This window comes from Euleptes europaea, chromosome 7 (genome assembly GCF_029931775.1).
Source record: "Euleptes europaea isolate rEulEur1 chromosome 7, rEulEur1.hap1, whole genome shotgun sequence".
NCBI lineage: Eukaryota > Metazoa > Chordata > Lepidosauria > Squamata > Sphaerodactylidae > Euleptes > Euleptes europaea.
Genome location: NC_079318.1, coordinates 99,929,011 through 99,951,912, shown reverse-complemented (window position 1 = coordinate 99,951,912; position 22,902 = coordinate 99,929,011). Strand labels below are relative to the sequence as shown.

General features: G+C 51.7%; 1 protein-coding gene across 2 annotated transcripts in view; it reads left to right on the top strand.

Moving 5' to 3' along the window:
* PI4KB (phosphatidylinositol 4-kinase beta) overlaps positions 1-22,902 on the top strand; it is a 50,053-nt gene that overhangs the window by 3,087 nt on the left and 24,064 nt on the right. Inside the window, exons 2-3 of one of the 2 annotated variants that reach the window (XM_056852888.1) lie at positions 1,598-2,565; positions 15,705-15,749. In XM_056852888.1, coding sequence (XP_056708866.1) covers positions 1,627-2,565; positions 15,705-15,749 — 984 coding nt within the window. In that variant the 5' untranslated portion in view covers positions 1,598-1,626. The remainder of the gene's footprint in view (positions 1-1,597; positions 2,566-15,704; positions 15,750-22,902) is intronic. The other variant, XM_056852889.1, reaches the window with a different exon arrangement.

Here is a 22,902-nt window from a genome sequence, read left to right as displayed (position 1 = left end):
ATGGGTAATCTACCTCACACTGAGCCAGCGCTTTGACCTCAAGCCAAATCACATCCTTCATGGCTTCGGTTCTTTATGGCCTGCCTCAATTCTCCCCCCCTCCAATCTGTGAAATGGGGATGGTGCCGCCTACGCTGGGTGGGGCAAGGGGTGTCACAAGGACTGGCATTTGTGCCAGGCGCTGGCAGCAAAGCCGGGCAGTTGCCAAAATTAAATGGAGCCAGCGAGCCACGGAGACAGAGCTGTTAGTTGCCAGCTGCAATTGGAGGTGACTATCGACCTACATATTCTACCTGGATAATACCATCCGGGTCCTGTCCGCCAGGTAAAATCTCCCCTGTGGAGGGTGAAAAGGTCAGTGTTGTGAGTAAGATGGGTTAACACTACGTTCAGTTTGCTAAAAAATTTTGATGAGAAAGGGACACTATATTGAGAATCGGGCACAATTCATAGAATCATAGAGTTGGAATGGGTCATACAGGCCGTTTAGTCCAACCCCCCTGCACAATGCAGGATCAGCCTAGAGCATCCCTGACAATGCAGGAAATTCATAACTACCTCCCCCCACACACACCCCAGTGACCCCTACTCCATGCCCAGAAGATGGCCAAAAAAAAAAAAACCCTCCAGAATTCCTGGCCAATCTGGCCTGGAGGAAAATTGCTTCCTGACCCCAAAGTGGTGATCGGCATTTCCCTGGGCATGTAAGAACCATAGAATATTAGAGTTGGAAGGGGTCATACAGGCCATCTAGTCCAACCCCCTGCTTAATGCAGGATCAGCCTAGAGCTGATACTGACAAGTGTTTGTTCAGCCTCTGCTTAAAGACTGCCAGTGAGGGGAACTCACCACTTCCATAGGTAGCTGATTCCACTGTCAAACAACTCTTACTGTAAAAGACTTTCCCCCTAATATCCAGCCGGTACCTTTCCTCCCGCAATTTTAACCCATGATTGCGAGTCCTGCCCTCTGCTGCCAACAGGAACAGCTCCCTGCCCTCCTCTGAGTGACAGCCCTTCAGATACTTCAAGAGAGCAATCCTGTCCCCCCATAACCTCCTCTTCTCCAGACTGAACATTCCCAACTCCCTCAGCCTTTCCTCATAGGGCTTGGTCTCCAGGGTTTTCTTTTTCTATTCCTAATTTTTCTTTTCCCTAGGATGAGTTTTTTTTTTAAGACGCAAGTTTGGGTTCTGTTTTGCAAAGCCATTATGAGGCACAGTTTTTCAGGAGGCAGCAGCCACTCGTCACCCTTGTCCATTCAGCGAGTTGAGTGTGACAGGGAACACCGCCCTTCCCTGGGATTGGGGAATTGAGGGGACTCGATACTGTTCTGCTGAGCATGCAGTCAGAGGGGAAGGTACTTGTGAATTTCCTGCATTGTGCAGGTGGTTGGACTAGATGACCCTGGTGGTCCCTTCCAACTCTATGATTCTAGTTTTGTTGAATTTTCTTTGCAGTGGCCCCTCACACAGGTATATATTACCGGAGAGAATCTGAAGCTAGTTGTGGATTGTAGACGAGACTTATGGTTTTACCTCAAAAGCTTAGTCTAGCAGGCTGCTTGTTCAAGCTCCTTTTCTTTCCTTGCCTTCCAGCTTTGAAAGTTTACAGACCAGCCTTGGACATGAGCGATTCTACCCTCGACGTGGCGTCAGCGAACGACTCGGAAGAGACATCCTCAGCGGTGGCGCCCCCTGGAAATGGAGGGACACCCCCCCTCGGCATCATCACGGAAGGTGTCAGCGAGCTGGCGGTCATCGACTCCGAGGTGGCCAAGAAGGCCTGCCAGGAGGTCCTGGAAAAGGTCAAGCTGATGCACTGCATCTCCGAGGATGGCTGTGTCAAGCCGAAGGACGGCGACGGGACGGCGTGCGCTCACCGGCCCAGCCTGGCGTTCCCGAACGGCAGCGTGGGGGAGTGCTGCGAGATCAAGTGCCTGGACGACCCGCCTGGCAAGATCCAGGAGGAGGACGAGCACCTCTTCAACACGGTGAAGAGCGCCCGGCGGCGCCAGAAGAACAACTCGGCCAAGCAGTCCTGGCTGCTGCGGCTCTTCGAGTCGAAGCTCTTCGACATCTCCATGGCCATCTCGTACCTGTACAACTCAAAGGAGCCTGGGGTGCAGGCCTACATCGGCAACCGGCTGTTCTGCTTCCGCAACGAGGACGTCGACTTCTACCTTCCCCAGCTGCTGAACATGTACATCCACATGGATGAGGATGTGGGGGACGCCATCAAGCCGTACATAGTCCATCGCTGCCGGCAGAGCATCAACTTCTCCCTCCAGTGCGCCCTGCTCCTGGGCGCCTACTCCTCGGACATGCACATCTCCACCCAGCGCCACTCCCGTGGGACCAAGCTGCGCAAGCTCATCCTCTCTGACGAGCTCAAGCCGGCCCACCGCAAGAGGGAGCTGCCCTCCCTCGGCCCAGCGCCGGACACGGGGCTCTCGCCCTCCAAAAGGACTCACCAGCGGTCCAAGTCGGATGCCACCGTCAGCGTCAGCCTCAGCAGCAACCTGAAGCGGACGGCCAGCAACCCCAAAGTTGAGAACGATGATGAGGTAATGCGGGAGGGCCCCGGCATCTCGGGAGTGTCCGTGTCTGAGTGGTGGGCGGGGTCCTTGGAGAAAGGCTGCCCTCACAGGTTTGATGTTGCGAGTCCTCCTGTCCCTTTGGCCCAGGACCTGCCTGTGTGGCCCCGTGGCACCTTGGGTGGGGCCTGGCAGAACTGAAAGGGGTACAAAGTAAAGAAACATAGGCAGGCCACCAAACAAAGCAAAAAATCACAATATCTAATTATTTATTTTTATTTTATTATTATTATTATTATTAATTTTATCAAGTTTCTTCCCTGCCCTCCCCGGCTTCTGCAGAGCTCAGAGCGGCTTGCAGAACAATTAAAATATACAATAGAACAGGAATTAAAACATTTTAAAAACAACAATTTTAAAACCAGCCCTATAAAAATCAATAAATAAGGATAACGTGTATCCGATGGCACCCTTAATTTTACAGATGACTACAGTAGGGCATGTCAGAATAAAACCCCACAGAATGTACAAGGGGTAATTGGGGCATGGGTAGGGTGGCCAGCATTTATATTGGATACCTCAACCATAAACCTGGCGGAATAGCTCTGTCTTGCAGGCCCTGTGGAATTCTTTAAAGTCCCGCAGGGCCCTGATCTCACTGGAGAGACTATTCCACCAGGCAGGGGCCAGGGTAGAGAAGGCCCTGGCCCTGGTCAAGGCCAGCTGGACACTCTTTGGGCCGGAGACCAAGTATTAAATTGCTGACAGATATGTGTAGTTTTAGCAATAATAATATCAATGTTTACTGTAATAAAATACAGAACCGTCCAAATGCAAACGTAAGAAGTCCTATTAAAAGTACAAAACATAGCATGTTCCAAATCACAGGTAAGTGCATAAAAACCTGTAACAACCAGCACATCACTTAAAGTCCTGTTGCTGGAAGGGTGTCATGGAGAACACTCAGGCACGACACCAAAAACGCCAAAGTCTTCTAGAAGCATCCCGTTTCGTCGTGGACTTCTTCAGTTCCAACTAGCTCTTCACTTGTATGTGCTTTACCTGAATTGCACCACAGTAGCACACTGCTTACATACAGTATGCAAACTTAACGCAGCTCCTTCTCAACATTCCGAAACTGGACACTAAAGTCTTTAGTATCCGGTTTCGGAACATTGTGAAGGAGCTGTATGTTATTTTGTGTATTGTGTATACTGTGTGTGTTGTGTATACTGTATGTTATTTTGCAAGTGCTGTATAACATAATTAGATACTGTGATTTTTTTGCTTTGTTTGGTGGCCTGCCTCTGTTACTTTACTTTGCACTGATTTCCTAACCTAGCAGTGCTGTTTTTGCACATTACAGAGTTGAAAGGGGAACAGTCTGGGTGTGTGTGTGTGTGTGCAGTGGAGCTGGTGGGATGGGCCCGTGGTCTGGGAGCCAGCAGCTCCTCCCATGCAGCTCAGTATAGTGACGTAGCAGCCCCCTCCTCTTCTTCGTTCCCTCGATGAGCCGTTGAGGGCGCAGGTCTGCAAGGGGGGAACCGCTCCGGAGGGCAAGGGGAGAGAATTTCCGAAGGGGAAAGCTTATTTTCCCTTCTCCAGGTGGTCCTGGAGAAACGGCGCGTGAAGACAGGCTTCACCCATGTAGCCCGGCAGATACCCGTGATACAGCTTGCATTTCTTAGAATTGGGGAGAGGAATGTCTTTGTGGTAATTTTTGGAGAGGTTCTTCTTTCTCGGCATTGCCAGGATATAGGGGGAAGTGGGGAGATTCCTTGACATTTATTCCCCCCCCCCTTGGATCCATGGATATCTCAGCTCTGAGACAACGATACCTTCAGTTGGATCCTGGGGGTCCCATCCACCAACAGCAGCACTTTCCCCTGATGTTTCATGCCACTGCTGAAAGCTACTTGGAAGAAGGGGGGTAAGCACCACTGCTAGCAGAAGAGATCTGTGTGGTGCATCCCCGAGTCCTTTCCGAAATGAGGGTTTTTTGCCCTGTATTTTCATGGGACTTCTGTCGGTGGCCTTGCGATTTCTGGGGAGGTGAAGAATCTGCTCATTGCTGAAACCTGCTTAATCTGGCTGGTGCTGCACCTTGGCTGGAACATGAGCCCGCTGCAGCTCTGACACTACCCTGGGCGAGGGGATCCTTAGTGGCGGGCTGCAGGATCCTGCACTCCCCGACCTTTTTGAGCCTGCGGGCACCTTTGGAATTCTAGCTCAGCATGGTCGGCACAGCCCCCAAATGGCTGCCACAGGAGGCGGAGCCAGCCGCAAGCCATGTATAATGCCATTTACCTTCACTCGCAGGGCAGATCTGGGTTGTGCGGTGGCAGCTGCTGCCGAAGCAGCCAATCAAATCTCCAGTGGCCAGTTAGTCAGGTTCAATCCCTGGCATCTCCAGTTAAAGGGACTAGGCAGGTAGGTGATGTGAAAGACCTCTGCCTGAGACCTGCTGCCAGTCTGAGTAGACAATGCTGACTTTGATGGACCCAGGGAGGTCTGGTTCAGTAGAAGGCAGCTTCATGTGTTCATGTTGGGGACCCCTGTTCAGTGGGATACCCTCCTTCCCGAGAGTTCCTCTACCTCTGCCTCTTAGTAACCCTGGTTCTGAAAGATGGTTATAATCCCTAGGTGCATTTTTACAAAGCCCGTTGATTGTCAGTGTGGTGTCCCATTCTGGGGAGGTGTGACTCCCCCAAGCTGTCTTCCCCAGGTGGCCTTATATCTGGGACCTGGGCAAAATAGGGCTATGCCAATCTGTGACGAAAACGACGGAAAAATATCCTAAGGTGATGCAAAGAGTTACTTTCCTTCTGAAGGAAAGAAAGACACACCCCAATGCGCCCACCGAGCCCTTTCCTGGTGCCCGCTGAGTGTTAGGAAGTGGGCAGAGCCAGGTGGGGCTTTTGCCATGTGGCAGAGTCACCGGAAAAGACAATCATGCTAGGAAAAGTGGAAAGCAGCAGGAAAAAAGGAAGACCCAACAAGAGATGGATTGACTCTCTAGGAAGCCCCGGCCCTCAATTTGCAAGATCTGAGCAAGGCTGTTAAAGATAGGATGTTTTGGAGGACGTTGACGGCATTTCACACACAGAGAGAGAAAAGAGCATGAGGGGCTGGTGGAACAGTCTGGGAACAGTTGGTGTTGCAGAGTAGGCAGATCCGTTCTGCCAACGGCCGCACTTTCTCGGGATGCCCCGTAGCCTTCCACGGGTGCAAGAGACTCTTCCGAGGCGGACAGAGCCTTCCCTGACACCAGGGGTTCTTCCTCCATTGCATCAGGGGGGCGGCTCCACGCCCTGGGGGAAAGGCCCGCCGTTAGGAGAACGGGTCCAGGGGACCCAGCAAAATATTTTTTCTCTGGTTTTCGACTGATGCTGCTTGTTCAATGGCTGGCCTTTCTTTGGGCTATCGGTAGAGATTTGGCGCGAGCTGTCCAGAAGTTGGACCTTTCCTTTTCTCTCCTTGAACTCTGCCAGCTTTGGGACTTTGGCTGATTGTCAGAGGAGAAGGCCGGGTGGAATTTCAGTGTTTCTGAAGCAGCAGATGAATATTTCATGCTGTTGGAGGTTTCTTCTTCCCTCTGTAGGCTTGGCTTGCATCTCGAGCGAAGGGGCGGCGTGTTCTTGGGAACAGAGTGTGGTTGTTGCGTATTCCAGGGGTGTCTGTCTCCCCCTTCAGGGAGCCCCGAGGGAAGCTACAGGGAGAAGCTTTTCTCCCTCTCTCATAATACCAGAACGCGGGGTCATCTGCTGAAGTTGGAGGGTGAGAGATTCAAAACAGATAAAAGGAAGTATTTCTTCATACAATGCATAGTGAAATTGTGGAACTCCCTGCCCCAGGATGTGGTGATTGCTGCCAACTTGGAAGGCTTGAAAAGGGGAGTGGACGGGTTCATGGAGGAGAGGGCTATCTATGGCTACTAGTACAAATGGATACTAGTCATGATGCAGCCCTATTTTCTCCAGGGTCAGAGGAGCATGCTGAATATGTTAGGTGCTGTGGAACACAGGCAGGATCAATGCTGCTGCAGTCATCTTGCTTGTGGGCTTCCCAGAGGCACCTGGTTGGCCACTGTGTGAACAGACTGCTGGACTTGATGGGCCTTGGCCTGATCCAGCAGGGCCTTTCTTATGTTCTTAATCAAAGAGCAGATTCCCCACCTTTCATGGCAAGGAGTTCTCTGAAGTGCCTACGGGGTAGGGACTCGATCATTTGTGTGGATTAGTTGTATTTTACTTCTTTTACTGCTTTCCTTCCCAGTGGGGAAGAAGAAGAAAAGTTGGTTTTTATATGCCGACTTTCTCTACCACTTAAGGCAAAATCAAACTGGCTGACAATCACCTTCCCCCCCCCCCCCACAGCAGGCACCCTGTGAGGTAGGTGGGGCTGAGAGAGTGTGACTAGCCCAAGGACACCCAGCTGGCTTCATGCGTAGGATTGGTGAAACAAATCCAGTTCACCAGATTAGACTTCGCTGGTCATGTGGGGAGGAGTGGGGAATCAAACCTGGTACTCCAGATCAGAGTCCACCACTCTTAACCACTACACCACGCTGGCTGGGGACACAAAGTGGCTTATGGCGTCCTCCTCTCTTCCTTTTTTTCCTCACAACAACCTTGTGACGTAGGTTAGGGTGGCAGCATGTGACTAGCCTGGGGGGCTTTGAACCCAGGTCTCTTAGATGCTAGTCTGGCTATCTAACCACTAAATCACAGTGGCTCTCCATGTTTAGATCCCCGCTGCTGCTTCGTGCCACTTTATACAGGTCTGTTCTCTTCCGAGAGGCAGCTTGCATTGGTTGGGGCTCGGATTTATTTCCTGGTGTGAAGGGGAAACAGAGAGGAGCAGCCGCCAGCAGAGCCCAGAGCTGGGAGGCCCTTTGGCAGTAGGTGGGGTGGTTTGCAAGTGAGAAGGGGGGAAGTGCCGTGGCTCAGTGGCAGAAGAAGAAGAAGAGTGGGTTTTTATATCCCGACTTTCTCTACTACTTAAGGGAGACTCAAACTGGCTTACAATCACCTTCCCCTCCCCACAACAGGCACCCTGTGAGGTAGGTGGGGCTGAGAGAACTCTTAATAGAACTGTAACTTTCCCAAGGACACCCAGCTGGCTTCATGTGTAGGAGTGGGGAAACAAATCCGGTTCACCAGATTAGCCTCCGCTGCTCACGTGGAGGAGTGGGGAATCGAACCTCCTTCTCCAGATCAGAGTCCACTGCTCCAAACCACCGCTCTTAACCACTACACCATCCTGGTAGGTGAAGCGAAAGACCACTGCCAGAGACCCTGGAGAGCCGCTGCCGGTCTGAGTAGACAACACTGACTTTGATGCACAGAGGGTCTAATTTAGTATAAGGCAGCTTCATGTGTTCATGAGAATCCAGCCTGCTTTCAGCAATACCATTTTCCCCCTCCTGAACCGTCCTGGCAAGCCAAGAACTGCTGGCAGCCCTTAACACCGGCTCCCGTGCCCGTCTTCCAGCTGGCGGCAAGCAGAGAAAAATGTTGGCCAAAGAGCCTTTTGTGGCTGCCCCAGTTAATTGTTTCTCAGAGAACAACAGGTCGATACAAAGCCGGCCTCTCTGGGGCCTCCGGCTGCAGCCGAGGCGGGCAACTGGAGCTGCTCGCCTCTAATTTATGCAGAGCTCTGCTGAGTCAAGTTCCTCTTGGCAACGTGGGACTCCTCTTCTGGGCAGGAGGCGTTTTCTGCCATGTGCGAAAGGGCTTTGCCTGTCCAGGCCCTCTTAAAGCGTGCATTTGAAGGGGGGGAAAAACCCCACCTCAAATGGCGTAGGCAGCGGACTTCCTTAGCTAGAGGGACTCTTCCAAAAGCCACCCTCCTACCTCTTGGAAGAGCCAGCATGGTGTAGTGGTTAAGAGTGGTGGTTTGGAGCAGTGGACTCTGATCTGGAGAGCCGGGTTTGATTCCCCACTCCTCCATATGAGCGGTGGAGGCCAATCTGATGAACTGGATTTGTTTCCCCACTCCGACACATGTGAAGCCAGTTGGGTGACCTTGGGCTAGTCACAGCTCTCTTAGCATTTCCTTCCTCACAGGGTGTCTGCTGTGGGGAGGGGAAGGGAAAGGTGATTGTAAGCTGGTTTGATTCTTCCTTCAGTGGTAGAGAAAGTTGGCATATAAAAACCAACTCTCCCTCTCCTCTTCTTCCTCTTCTCCTCCTCCTCCTCCTCTTCTTCTTTTTCCTGTTGTGGGGAGAGGAAGAGAAGGAAATTATAAGCTGCTTTGAGTCTCCTTTAAAAAGGTAGAGAAAGTCAGCATATAAAAACCAATTGTTCTCCTTCTCCTCCCTCCTCCTGTCTGGGCTCTGCTGACTCAGGGAATAACTCCGAAGGCGGGTGGGGGGGTTTCCTTCGCCACAGCGATTTCCTGTCGGGTTTGGAAACCAGGTGAGACCTGGAAGATGAGTTGGCGAAACTGCTCAGGCGTTGGGGGGGGGGCAGGGCGGGTGCCTCCTTCCCTCCGGAGCGCTTCATCCCAGGCCGGCTGCGGGGTGCCCCGGGGCGAGCCGGGCAGCTTCTCAGCTTTTCTGCCCCCTGCATTTTTTCCTCTCTCCCCCACCCCAAGAGAGAGCAGAGAGAGCAGAGGTCCCTGCAGTGACCCCCCCCCCCCAATCAGGATGGGAGCTCAGTCTCTCGGGGCCGGGAGAACAGCGGATAATGAGCCCAGCGGTTTGCTTTTGTGTATTTAAAAAAAATTCCCATAGACATGGAGTCGGCATTCCATTAAGATCAATGCTACTTTTTACTTTGTAAAATCCAGTTCCATTCAGGTTTAATATAAAACGAATTTTGTAAGGGATCAGGTTTCCACTCAGCCTTTCGATTAAGGGGTGGGTGGGGAATCCAGCCAGAGAGCCAGCATGGTGTGGATAAGAGCAGTGGTTGGGAGCGGTGGACTCTGATCTGGAGAACCAGGTTTGATTCCCCGCTCCTCCCCATGAGCGGCAGACTCTAATCTGGTGAACCAGGTTGGTTTTCCCACTCCTACGCATTAAACCAGCTGGGTGACCTGGGGCTAGTCACAGCTCTCTCAGCCCTACCTACCTCACAGGGTGCCTGTTGTGGGGAGGGGAAGGTGCCTGTAAGCCGGTCTGATTCTGCTTTAAGTGGTAGAGAAAGTCGGCATATAAAAACCAACTCTTCTCCTCCTCCTCCTCTATTAGTCTTTTATGGCCTGAAAGTGAAAACCAAGTCAAGGTATACGCTTCTTTTCTCTTCTTCTTTCTTCTTTCCTTCTTTTTCTTTCTTCTTCTTTTTCTTCCTTTTCCCTTTTTCTTCTTCAATTCCCCACTCCTCCACATAAAGCCAGATGGGTGACCTTGGACGTCACAGCTCTCTTAGAGCTCTCTCAGCCCCACCTACCTCACAGGGTGTCTGTTGTGGGGAGAGGAAGAGAAGGTGATTGTAAGCCGGTCTGATTCTTCCTTAAGTGGTAGAGAAAGTCGGCATATAAAAACCAACTCTCCTCCTCCTCCTCTATTAGTCTTTTATTGCCTGAAAGTGAAAACCAAGTCAAGATATACTCTTCTCCCTTCTTCTTTCTTCTTCTTCTTTCTTCTTTTCTTCTTCTTTTTCTTTCTTCTTTTTCTTCCTTTTCCCTTTTTCTTCTTCGATTCCCCACTCCTCCACATAAAGCCAGATGGGTCACCTCGGGCAAGTTACAGCTCTCTCAGACCTCTCTCAGCCCACCACCTCACAGGACATCTGTTGTGGGGAGGGGAAGGGAAAGTGATTGTAAGCCGGTCTGATTCTGCTTTAAGTGGTAGAGAAAGTCGGCATGTAAAAACCAACTCTCCTTTCTCTCCTCTTCCAGTGATTTGGCCAGACTTGTGCCCTCTGCACCTTGCCTGCCTGCTTTTGCTTCCATTTCCAGTAAACCCGGGGTGGGGGGACTCTCAGTTGCATGACCGGCCCCATTTCTTTTGCATTCTTGGACAGACTGTGGCCCGTCTCCTGTGTGCTTTTGTGACTCAGGCGGGGGCCTCCGTGCTGAGCGTGGCCTTCCCCCCCCCCCGACCTTGAAAGTCTCATTAGGAGTCAGCTGGCATAATTGAGCAGAAGTGGAACAAAGTTCATTCAAGCTTGGCTACCACACCCTTCAGCCACCCACATGTCCGACCCCCCCACCCCAGTGCCTTTTCTCTGCTTTTATGTCTTTCCTCCCCTTCCCATTCATGAGCCAAGAGGAGCCCCGGGTGGGGGGCACTAATGTGGCTGCTTCTTTTTCCCAACCCCAGCAAACAGTGCCATTCTGTTACAGCCAAAACCATCTTAAGCTGGCTCGTTCAACTGAAGATCTGACTGGCTGTGCAGATTTTAAAAAAATATTGTTGAAGGTTTTCATGGTCAGAGTTCATTGGTTCTTGTGGGTTATCCGGGCTGTGTAACCGTGGTCTTGGTATTTTCTTTCCTAACATTTCGCCAGCAGCTGTGGCAGGCATCTTCAGAGGAGTAACACTGAAGGACAGTGTCTCTCAGTGTCAAGTGTGTAGGAAGAATAATATATAGTCAGAAGGGGATTGGGTTTGAGCTGAGTCATTGTCCTGCATAGTATTAAAGGTAATGTGCAAATCATTGTCCTGTAAGAATCAAGATAATGTGCTAATGAGGGTGTGGTATGTTAATGTGGAACCATTGTATCCTGAAGTGATCTGTTAACATGTGGAATCCAAGGCTAATCCGCATGGCTATTGTGGACTGTAGTCTTTGTTAGTCTGGAGGTTTTCAGGACAGGAAGCCAAGCCTTATTCATTCTTAAACTCTCTTCTTTTCTGTTAAAGTTGTGCTGATGTTTATGAATTTTTTAGATGTTTTTTAAATGTTTCTTTGGCAGCAGCTGCCACCACAGCACAAGGATCTACACAAGGGGAGGGGCCATGGCTCAGTGGTAGAGCATCTGCTTGGCCTGCAAAAGGTCCCAGGCTCAATCCCTGGCATCTCCAGTTAGAAGGACTAGGCGAGTAGGTGATGTGAAAGACCTCAGCCTGAGACCCTGGAGAGCCGCTGCCGGTCTGAGTAGACAATACTGACTTTGATGGACCAAGGGTCTGACTCAGTATGAGGCAGCTTTGTGTGTCTTGGAAGTGGGGGAGGAATAGGTGGGGTTGGAGAATCAGGTCTCTCCCGGGGGCCAGTTTCTCAAAAGAGACGCTTTACCTGCCAACCACACTGCCTGGCCTGGTTTTTCTTAGGCGCACCTTCCTTTACCATTTGAGAGGCTTCAGACCGCACCCTGGAAGCCCTGGAGTTGCAAGAAAGTGATGTAATAGGGCCTGCAATGAGGACTTTTGCAACCTGTGAGAAAAGGAAGCTGCCGGGGAGGGGGGGCTGGGGAGGCTGCAGAAACAGCACAGGAAAGGTGAGGAGGGTGGGGCCCGTAGAGCGGAGCCATTTTTCCATTCACGGGGTCTGTTCCCACTTGGTGCAGTGGTTAAGAACGGTGGCTTGGAGCAGTGGACTCTGATCTGGAGAACCGGGTTTGATTCCCCCACTCCTCCACATGAGCGGTGGAGGCTAATCTGGTGAACCGAGTTGGTTTCCCCACTCCTACACACGAAGCCAGCTGGGTGACCTTGGGCTAGTCACACTTCTTTCTCAACTGTCTCAGCCCCACCTACTTCACAGGGTGTCTGTTGTGGGGAAGGGAAGGTGTTTGTAAGCCAGTTTGATTCTTCTTTAAGTGGTAGAGAAAGTTGGCATATAAAAACCTCCTCTTCCTCCTCCTCCTCTTCCTCCTCTATCTGTTCATTCCCAGGGTTAATGGGCCAGCGTCAGCATACCCTGAGGTGGGGCAGCTTCCGGGGGCCCAGGGCTTCTTGCAGAGCCCACTGCAGCTGACTCCCTGCTTGCGCATCTCCTGGGACAGCTGCACTCACACATTTCCCCTTCCTGCTTGCGAGTGCTTTCTCACTTGTGCCCCTAGCTGCATGGGATGCCTTGCGCCGCCGGAGAAGGGCATGCGGGTGGGGCACAAAGCATGAGCGTTCCTGGGGTCCATGGCTGTCTCACCGTTAGTTGCACCCGCCCCCCAGCATCCTTTGGGAAAGGGGTGCAGGCAGCATAGGCGGCTATGACTGCAGGCAGTGGGAGATCTTGCCAGTGGACAGAAAATGATGGTCAAGCGACTGGGGGCAAGTGGGTGGGCAAGAAGAGGGACCTGGTGGTGGGCAGAGGAGGCCTCTGGGCACTGTCTGCCCAGAGCCCCCCCAAAACCTGGGACCAGCCCTGGTTAAAGTGCTTCCACTCCAAATGCAAAGGGGCCTGTCATGGCTTCCCTTCAAGGAATTATGGGAACTGCGGTTTTGTGATGGAGGTACAGATTTGCTAAAGTCTGCCGTTTCCGAGGAGTAGAATAGAGCAAGAGTCCAGTAGCATTTCTGGCAGGATATGAGCTTTCGTGAGCCACAGCTCACTTCTTCAGATACAGCTCGAATGTGAGTCCATCTAGCCTTAAGTAGAGAAGAGTGACTTAGACACACAATGGCAATGTAAATGTCAAAAGCAAGTAAATGACATTAGCAGGTGTGATTGAATTAGGTGTGATACACAGAGGGATAGCAGGCGTGGAGAAATCAGCACTGGTAATGAGACAGGAGCCCTGTGGCACAGAGTGGTAAGCTGCAGTACCACAGTCCAAGCTCTGCTCATGACCTGAGTTCGATCCCAGCGGAAGTCGGTTTCAGGTAGCCTGCTCAAGGTTGACTCAGCCTTCCATCCTTCCAAGGTCGGTAAAATGAGTACCCAGCTTGCTGGGGCTAAAGGGAAGATGACTGGGGAAGGCACTGGCAAACCATCCCATAAACAAAAGTCTGCCTAGGAAACGTCAGGATGTGACGTCACCCCATGGGTCAGGAATGACCCGGTGCTTGCACAGGGGACCTTTACCTTACCTTTAATAAGGCAGAAATCCCAGATCTCTATTAAGTCCCAGCGAATGCATGCTCTTGAGCTTCATTATTAGTAGTAATTCAGCAGTCTCTGTCCAAGGAAGCCTTTTGTACATCGAGGGACGCTGTCCCCCCCCAAAGGAAGGGGCGGCTGGTGCCATTCAGCTCATGAGCAGTGATGGAGGGAGGGCTGCTCTCCCTGGTTTGCAGCCGTCTCGTGGTTGTTTATAGGTTGTGATTTGTGGTTACCTGTGTGGTGCCATGGGCATGGCCCAAGGAAGAACTCTCAGCCCTCCTTCGGTGCCAGAGGAGCTTGGAGGCCCTGGTGAACCCGCAGCAAGGGCAGTCTGTCCTCTCGCTCTACTGGGAGTATAGAAACTTGCATATTTACTTCATTTCTCCCCTACCTTTCTCCCCAAGGGGGACCCAAAGCAGCTGATGCCATTCTCCTCCAACCCTGCGAGGTAGGCCAGGTGGAACTGTACACTCATCCAAGGTCACTGGCCAGCTTCCATGGCAGAGTGGGGAATTTGAACCTGGGTCACCCAGAACCTAGTCTGACACTAACCACTAGAGAGTGGCCCCAACGATGTTTCCGGGGCCTGGGCTTTGGAGGCGCCAGCCGCAGTTCTTTCTGTGCGAGGGAGACTGATCCCCCTGCCGCACATACCCCCAGCCCCAAATTATGCACAGCACTGAGATTCTGGGGGTCCTCTGCTTTTTCTTGTGAACAAGAGGCTGGATTCTGTGGCTCTTTCCTACTAGCTGCAGGGCTTTCCTCTGGTGCAAAGACCTTTGTGCTTCCACAACCACATCCATGGAAGGGGGCTTTGGCCCAAAGAGAGCGTTGCTGCTTGTGGGATTGGTCCACAAGATCCTTCCTGGTGTATGGTGAGACCACACTTGGCATACTGTGTACCGTTCTGGTCGCCACACCTAAAAAGGGATCTTGCAGAGCTTGAGAGAAGGTGCAGAAAAGAGCTACCGAAATGATCAGGGGGCTACAGCAACTGCCCTACGAGGAGCGGTTAAACTGCTTAGGGCTGTTTAGCTTGGAAAGAAGGCAGTTAAGGGGAGACATGATAGAGGTTTATAAAATTATGCATGGTATGGAGAGAGTGGACAGGGAGAAGCTTTTCTCCCTCTCCCATAATACCAGAATGTGGGGTCATCTGCTGAAGCTGGAGGGTGACAGATTCCAAACAGATAAAAGGAAGTATTTCTTCACACCACGCATAGTTAAATTGTGGAACTCCCTGCCCCAGGGTGGGGTGACGGTTGCCAACTTGGAAGGCTTTAAGAGGGGAGTGGGCATGTTCATGGGAGGAGAGGGCTATTTACGGCTACTAGTTAAAATGGCTACTAGTCATGATGCATCCCTATTCTCTCCAGGATCAGGGGAGCAGGCCCATTATCTTAGGTGCTGTGGAGCACAGGCAGGATAAATGCTGCTGCAGTCATCTTGTTTGTGGGCTTCCTGGAGGCACCTGGTTGGCCACTGTGTGAACAGTCTGCTGGACTCGATGGGCCTGGGTCTGATCCAGCATGGTTTTCCGATGTTCTTCCTGTCCTGCTGGTTTTGTAGATGGTGTGCAAAGAGTCATGTTGTGTCTGCTGGTAGAAAAGCAAGCGTTTGGGGCCCTCCATGGTTCCCCCCCCACACACACACACAGTGGTTTTTTTCAGCCGCACTCCCTTCTCCCCTCATTTAGCTTCCACTTCCACCTCTGGCCATCCAACTGCCCCTTACCATGAAGTACAGATTTCCTTGGTTTTATGCAGTCAACTCTTGGATTTTATTATCACAAGATGTGTGCCTGGGGGGTGGGGAGCAGCCAGCTCGGTTTGTGTAAAAGACGAAGTGAATTCGTAGATCTGCCAAAAGCCATTGGCTTCCCGGGTAAATGGACCTTCCGTGTTCAGGGGCAGGACATCTGAATGCCTGACGACCACGCATTCTCCAGCATGCTGCTCTTGCAGATGGGCCACACGCCCTGAAACCTCCAGGTTCCCACTGCAGCAGCTGGAATCGGGTGCCAACGTGGCAAAGCCCCCGACCCCCCGGGGGAGAGAGAGCGAGCTACCATTTCCCTGCGGGGCTTGAAGTGTGTTAAGCAAGGGAGGGGGAACTCGTCTAAAAAACTGGTTTTTAAACTCTTGCTTTTTCTCTCCCCACTTTTCCTTCCATCCTCCCTCCCTTCCTCCTTAAAAACAACAACCCCCCATCCCCAACCTCTCATCCGTTTCCCAGGAGCTCTCCTCGAGTACGGAAAGTCTTGATAGATCCTTTTGCTCCGTAAGTGGCCATTTATACTAGTTTTGTTCCCCCGCCCCGCCTGGGCTGCCTGCCTCCTCTTTTGTGATTTATTTCCCCCCATCTGTCCTCTTCTGCAAGCAGCATTTCCTCTGCGCCCTCATCAGCCACCACTTTGCTCAGCCTCCGGCCGGTCCTTTTTTAGCTGCCACACGGACTCCTTTCCCCTCTGCTGGCCAGCCGGCCTTGCACAGCCTTTTGAGCGGAGCCCAGGAACCCCCTCTGCCCCGCCTGCTCGCACATCGCATGCGCCCTGCACCTTTTGAGTTGCAGATGGGGAGGGGGGGATCCGTGCATCGGAGCAAGCACCTGGGCTCCGGCTCACAGCAGAAGGTCCTGGGGGTTTGGGGTAGAGCTGTGTTGGCTGCTCTTCCAGACTGACTGGTCCGCACGCAAGGTGGTTTCCAGGAAAGCCCCGAAAACAGAGTATTAAGGCCATTGTGGTGATGGAGGCCTGGGTCCCCCTGAAGGAATGGGGCCTTGGGATCCAGCCCATTGTTTTAAGAGCCATTCCACAAAAGTAATTATCCCCTCCTTTAAAAAAAATCCCTCTGTGAGCCTATTTGTGGTTGCATGCTTGCCCACACATTAAGAACAGAGGCTAGCTGTGCTGGTTTGTTTGAGCAAAAAAAAGTCCGTCCGTCCCTCCATCAACATACCCAGCAGTGTAATTTTCTTTTTATTAACTAAGTAAGTGTGCAAACTCTGGGGGTTCCAGCACTCTTCATCCAGCTGGGCGTTTGGACCAGCAGAAGGTGTTTCCGGGCATGATGGGAAAATCCCGGGTTTGCCATTTGTAGAGCCTGAAAATGGAGTCAAGGAAGAGTGGCAGGCTTCAGAGTGGTGGTGCAAAGCAGATTTCAAGGTGCACGACAGGCTCTGACTTTTCAAAGGGTATACTATTGAGAGGGGCCGGGGCTCAGTGGCAGACCCTCTGCTTTGCATGCAGAAGATCCCAAGTTCAATCCCTGGCATCTCCAGTTTAAAGGACCGAGCAGTATGGGGAAAGATCTCAGCCTCAGACATTGGAGAGCTGCTGCTGGTCTTGAGTAGACAGTACTGACCTTGGTAGACCGATGGTTTGATTCAGTAGAAGGCAGCCTCATGTGTTCATGTGTTATAGGGGAAGGGCTGTGGCTCAGTGGCGAAGCATCTGCTTTGTATGCAGAAGGTCCCAGGTTCAATCCTGGCATCTCCAGTTAAAAGGAGCAGGCAGTAAGTGATGTGAAAGACCCTCTGCCTGAGACCCCGGAGAGCTGCTGCCAGTCTGAGTAGACAATACTGACCTTGATAGACCGAGGGTCTGATTCAGCATAAGGCAGCTTCATATGTGTTTTGGGGAGGTGCCATAGTTCAAGTCAGTGGCAGAGCATCTGCTTGGCATGCAGAAGGTCCCAGGTTCAATCCCCGGCATATCCAGTAAATAGGACTAGGTAGGAGATGACGTAAAAGACCTCCACCTGAGACCCAGGAGAGCCACTGCCAGTCTGAGTAGACAATACTGACTTTGATGGACCAGGGGTCTGATTCAGCATAAGGCAGCTTCATGTGCCCCAGTAGCCGCCAAATCATCTTGAAATGTATTCTGCGTCCAACACCATCTCATCTAAACAATAGAGAAGAGCCAGAGTCCAATAGCACCTTAAAGACTAACAAAATTTCTGGCAGGGGATGAGCTTTCGTGAGCCACAGCTCACTTCTTCGTATACAGTGAGCTGCTACACAAAAGTTCATACCCTACCAGAAATTCTGTTAAGTCTTCAAGCTGAAGAAGTGAGCTATGACTCACGAAAGCTCATCCCCTGCCAGAAACTTTGTTAGTCTTTAAGGTGCTACTGGACTCCGGCTCTTCTCTACTGCTAGTGACAGTTCACCTAAACAAGTCTGCAATATCTCCTGGTTTCCCTTTCAAGAAGGCTGTAGATTTTGTTTTTTCCCCATCATGCTACAACATCTCCCCCCACCCTTAATTTGTACGGACTGTCCAGATTGAGGAAGGATCCCGTGGGACTTAAAAGCTTTGCTCACAGCTTCGTAACGATTTGGTCGTGGTAAAACGATTTGGTCGTGCTCCCCCCCGCCCAAGGAAACGTTGAAAAGCCACCTCCTGTTTTGCTGCCCCATGACGGTCTGCCCCGGTACCTCTTTGTTTCAGCCTCACCTGGCATTCCTTGCGTGTGTCTCCCCCCTCCCCTCCCAATCCGAGCTAGAAATTCCCGAGTTTAATCAGCTTCTCCACATTACGCAATGTGAGCCCGTGTCATGGAAAGAAATGCCATCAGCCAAACTTTCTCCGAGTACCAAACTTGGATTCTTGTGGCGGCCCCTGCAGAATCGTGTCTCCTCCTTGAAGTCTGGAATTTGCAGCTTCCCTCACAAAAGGAAGCATGGAAAACATTCTTTCCCCTCTCCGGACCATCTGCAATGGTGGCTGCATTTTTCATGCAGGGATATTTAGCTCTCGTTAGCTTTGGCTGGAAACAGAGTTTAGGTGGGGGGTGCAGCCCACCCCTGCCCCACAGGCACTGAGGAGGGTCATGGGATTCTAGCTGTTAGTGTTGGGAATTTGGCCAATCTAATAATGGTCAAGTATAACTTTTTTTTTGCCGTCAAATCACATCTGACTTATGGCAACCCCGTAGGGCTTTCAAGGCAAGAGGTGTTCAGAGGTTTTTTGCCCTTGCCTGCCTCTGCATCACGACCCTGGTATTCCTTGGAGGTTGCAGGCAGCCAAAAAGAAAAAGATACTGCAGTCCTCAACAAGTTTCAAACTTTTGCCCATTATAAAACAGATCACTTTTCTTGGGAAATGTGTTTGGAAATAAAACTTTTATCAAAATTACGATAAGTTTTGACAACACTCAGTCAGGTTTCTATCAACGACTTCCAAGTCTACACAAAGCAAGCAAGCAAAGGAGCAGTCTGTGGAAAAGCCACATACTGGCGTTGAAAGGCCGTTGCACGATGCGGGCAGCAGGCCGATTCTTCCCGTTTGGCGAGACGGCGTGTGACTAAACAGGAAGAGGCTTTGCCCCACCGGCTGGGCAGCGAGTAGCCCCTTTCCCGCGGTTCTTGCCGTCAAGTCACACTGGAAGAAAATCAGAAGGGGAAGCTGCCCCCCAGGCTGGACAGTTCGTGGATTCCCACGAGCTGCGTGTCCGGGCAAGCAGGTGGGCTGTTTGGCTGGCAGGCAAACCACAACAGAGGTTATCACACCTCGTTGATTGTTGTTTGGGAAAGCGAGATTTTGCTTGCTGTCCTTCCAAATGATGCCGAAGGTGAGAGGCCTTTATATTCAGGGCAGCCCAGTCCATTTTTCCTCGTTCCTTGCAGAACCAGTTGCCGAAATCAGCAACGCAAGAATTACCGTGCCGCTTCAGGCCACAAGGGGACATTTCCATTAGGATTTCCAGAGATCACCTGCTTGAATTAAGAGAAAGAGAACGAGCAGCGTTGGTTGGCTTTCCCGACCTCAAGGCTGCAAAATGCCACTTTTCTTCAGGCAAAGCTTGGAGTGTGATAAATTGCCAGTGTGGACCCAGCCCCACCTTTGGACGTGTGCGGGGGAGGTCCACCTTGGGGGCGGGAGGGATGGAAGCAAAAGGCGGGAGACTGGGGGGATGACCCAGGAGGCCCCTGTTCCTTTCTCCTTCGCTCCAGTTAGCGATCCAAGAGGAAATGCTGTGCTCTTCTTTTTTTTTTTCCTTTAAAAGGACCAAACCAATCTTAATTTGGAATGTTTGTGTGCTTGGTGGGGATTTGCAGTTGCTCCCCTTCCCCAATATCTCTCCCCTCGCAAATATAAACTGAAATCAGGGTATTTTTCCCCTTTCTGTTGAAATTCTGTTTTTGCCAATCAGTTCTTTTGTTCCTTCCTCTGCATCAGTTGTGTGAATCCACGCTGCCCTCCTGTCTCTCCGTCCATCCCGGCTCCTCTGATTTGGGCGTTGCCTGCCTTTGCCCTTCCTGCCACTGGGCATCTTGGTTTTAAGTCTTTGCTATCCGGCGGATAATTGTGGTCCGTAATCAGTACCCCAAAATCACTTTGTCGAAACCCCTATTGCTCTTTTTGTATGGTGGGAGGGGCGGGAAATCGGTGGGGACTTGCCATTTTCCTAGTGTCCATCGGTTTTGCTTCCATGGTCCTTTGCAGAAAAAAGACTGGTCCCTGCCCCGAGGAGCTTGCAGGCTGCCTTGAGGGCAGGAGAGGCCCACGTTCATAGGGGGCACATGGGACCGAGTGCCATTGTGTGGGCTAGCGCTTTGGTGAGGTTTGAGCCAAGGGTTAAACCGAAGGGGTGGGCCAGGGAAGGAGGAACACAGCTGACACCACCCAGGTCCATGCAGGGGGAGAAGCGTCTGGTTTTCTACAGAGTGGTATAGTGGTTAAGAGCGGTGGTTTGGACCAGTGGACTCTGATCTGGAGAACCGGATTTGATTTCCCACTCCTCCACATGAAGCCAGCTAGGTGACCTTGGGCTAGTCACAGCTCTCTTAGAGCTCTCTCAGCCCCACCTACCTCCCAGGGTGTGGGGAAGGGAAGGTAATTGTAAGTTGGGTTGATGCTTCCTTAAGTGATAGAGAAAGTTGGCGTATTAAAACCAACTCATCATCTTCTTCTTCAGAGCCCCCCCCCCCCGACTTTTTTTGCAGGGTCCTTTGTCTGTCTCTGCCCTGGTGGGCAGAGGCCCTGGGTCAGTGGTAGAGGCTCTGCGTTGAATGCAGAAGGCCCCAGGTTCCATCCCGGGTACCTCCAGTTAGAAGGACGAGGCAGGAGCTGTGATGCAAAAGGCTTCTCCCTGAGACCCTGGAGAGCCGCTGCCGGCCAGAGCAGAGGAGGCTGCCCTTGAGGGCCCAAAGGTCTGGCACAGAAGGCAGCTCCCTGGGTTCTGTTTCTCCAGGGAGCTAGTTGTGGATTTCCTGCATTGTGCAGGGGGTTGGACTAGATGACCCTGGTGGTCCCTTCCAACTCTATGATTCTATGACCAGCTGAGTTCTCCTGGGTCAGCAACATCTTCTTCCTGGGGGTTGGGGGTTGGGTAGAGGGTAAGCAGTGCCCCACAGCTGGGCAAATGTCCTTCACAACTCTGCCAGGGATCACCTTCATTGCAAGGCCTGTGACGTGTCTGTGGGACGTTGGTCCCTTCTCCCCTAGGACCTGGATCCCTGCTAAAAACAAAACAAAACTCTGCTCTAACGGAAAACCAGGATTCTGGCTGGCAAAAATAGACGTCTGGACGACCCAGAATTCTGGGCCCCTTTCACGAAGCAGGCCGGGTGGGTTTCTTTGGCTTGCTGTTAAGTGTTGCCTGGTCTTTGCTGCCCTTGTGGGGCAGGGAGGGGTTCGCCTTTGGGGCAGAAGCAGCAGAGATCTCAGTGTCTCCTTGGGAAGACTCATCCATGGACTGGGCCCTGAGTCCTTGCAGGTGAGCTCCCGTTTCATCGGGGTCTTTCCTCCTGCCTCCTCTGGCGTGACTGCTGGGGTGGCGGAGGGAGTGAGGTGTTTTGTTTTTTTAATTTATTTTCGGTGTGGACTTCAAGTAACCTTTAAATCCACCCACCCCCAAGTTGCCCCAGAAGGCAAGTTCTGCATTCTGCGTGTGAGAAAATCTGGTTTCCAGGCTTGCCGTTTCTAGCAGCTGGCTCTGCTCCTTCACTTAATCCTTCATGGGCTGCTCCTCCCCCCCCCCCCCATGCTCGGGTGGCTTCATGCATGCGCCTTTCCTAGCTGCGCTTGGCTTGGCAGGGGAAGCAGGGCTTGCTTCTTCACTCATGTTTGCCTTGGCTACGAACAGCTATTACAATAACAGCTCATGGACCAAGGATGGAAGTGGGTGTTTAGTCCAGGTGGTCTCCCTTGGAGTCAGGGATGGGTCGGCCGGAAGCCCTTTGGAGAAGCAGCCTTGGATTCCGCAGCTGGGCTCTGCTTTCCCCCAGAGCGAGAAATCTACCCCTGACATTCCTCTTGTGCCAGGGAAAAGATTCAGGGGGGGAGGGGGCACGGGCAGAGTACAGCCATTAGCAGAACCAGTCCCTCCTAGGTTCCACCATGCTAATATCATAACATGATTACCTGGTCTTAAATCAATATTACTCAGTCCATTTAAAGCTGCATCTATTTGCACATGAGCAAGAACCAGTGGTTCTAACATGGGCAAGAACAGATGGTTCCACCCCGCGTATGTTTTCAGGTAATGCCTGCTGGCTTTTTCTCACACAGGAGGGTTGCCTCTTCCAGGGTTTCTCAGTCCCCAGGTCAGTCCTGGTGGTTGATCCTCCCTGCCTTTATTCATGTGTGTTATTTAGAGTCCCCCTTTCTCCCTGGGACTCAAGGCAGAAGACCCAGTGTGAGCCAACATAGTCAACAGGGTGGGACGTCTAATAAGTAGTGTAATGGGGCTGAGATTGCAGAAAGTCTGAAATGGAGCAGGAATCCGAAACAAGGCATAAATATTAAACCAGGCACAAGTATTAAACAAGACGCTGGCTCTGGTTTCTCTTCAGATCGTATAAAATCTTTCGTATGAGGTTGCAGTTGCCACGGCAGCTTTTTGGAAGAGCCTTGCAACAACCTGTTTTCTGATTAATCCATGTGACTTTGGTCACCTAAAATGTATTAATTGGTTAACCGAGGCTGCCTTCGTAGATATCAGTTAAAGTTAATAAGGCTAAGAGAACTTGCGGGGAACGGACTTCTGAACTGGGCAACCCTGGGGCATGACGTTTTTAAGTAGGGGGCAGGGTGGGGCTGGTAAGAGGTGAGAATTAGAAGATTTGGGGGGAGGTAGAAAATTGGGGCTGGAGTCAGGAGCCTCCGCCCTTCTGAGGAAAGGCTGAAGAACCAGGGACTTTTCTGTTGAGAAAAGAGACAGCTAAGGAGGGGACATGAAAGAGAAAGCTAAGGAGGGGACATGAGGGCCAGCGTGGTGTAGTGGTTAAGAGCGGTGGTTTGGAGCAGTGGCGTCTGATCTGGTTTGATTCCCCACTCCTCCACATGAGCGGCGGACGCTAATCTGGTGGACTGGATTTGTTTCCCCACTCCTCCACACAAAGCCAGCTGGGTGACCTTGGGCTAGTCACAGCTCTCTCAGACCTATCTGCCTCATGGGATGCCTGTTGTGGGGAGGGGAAGGGA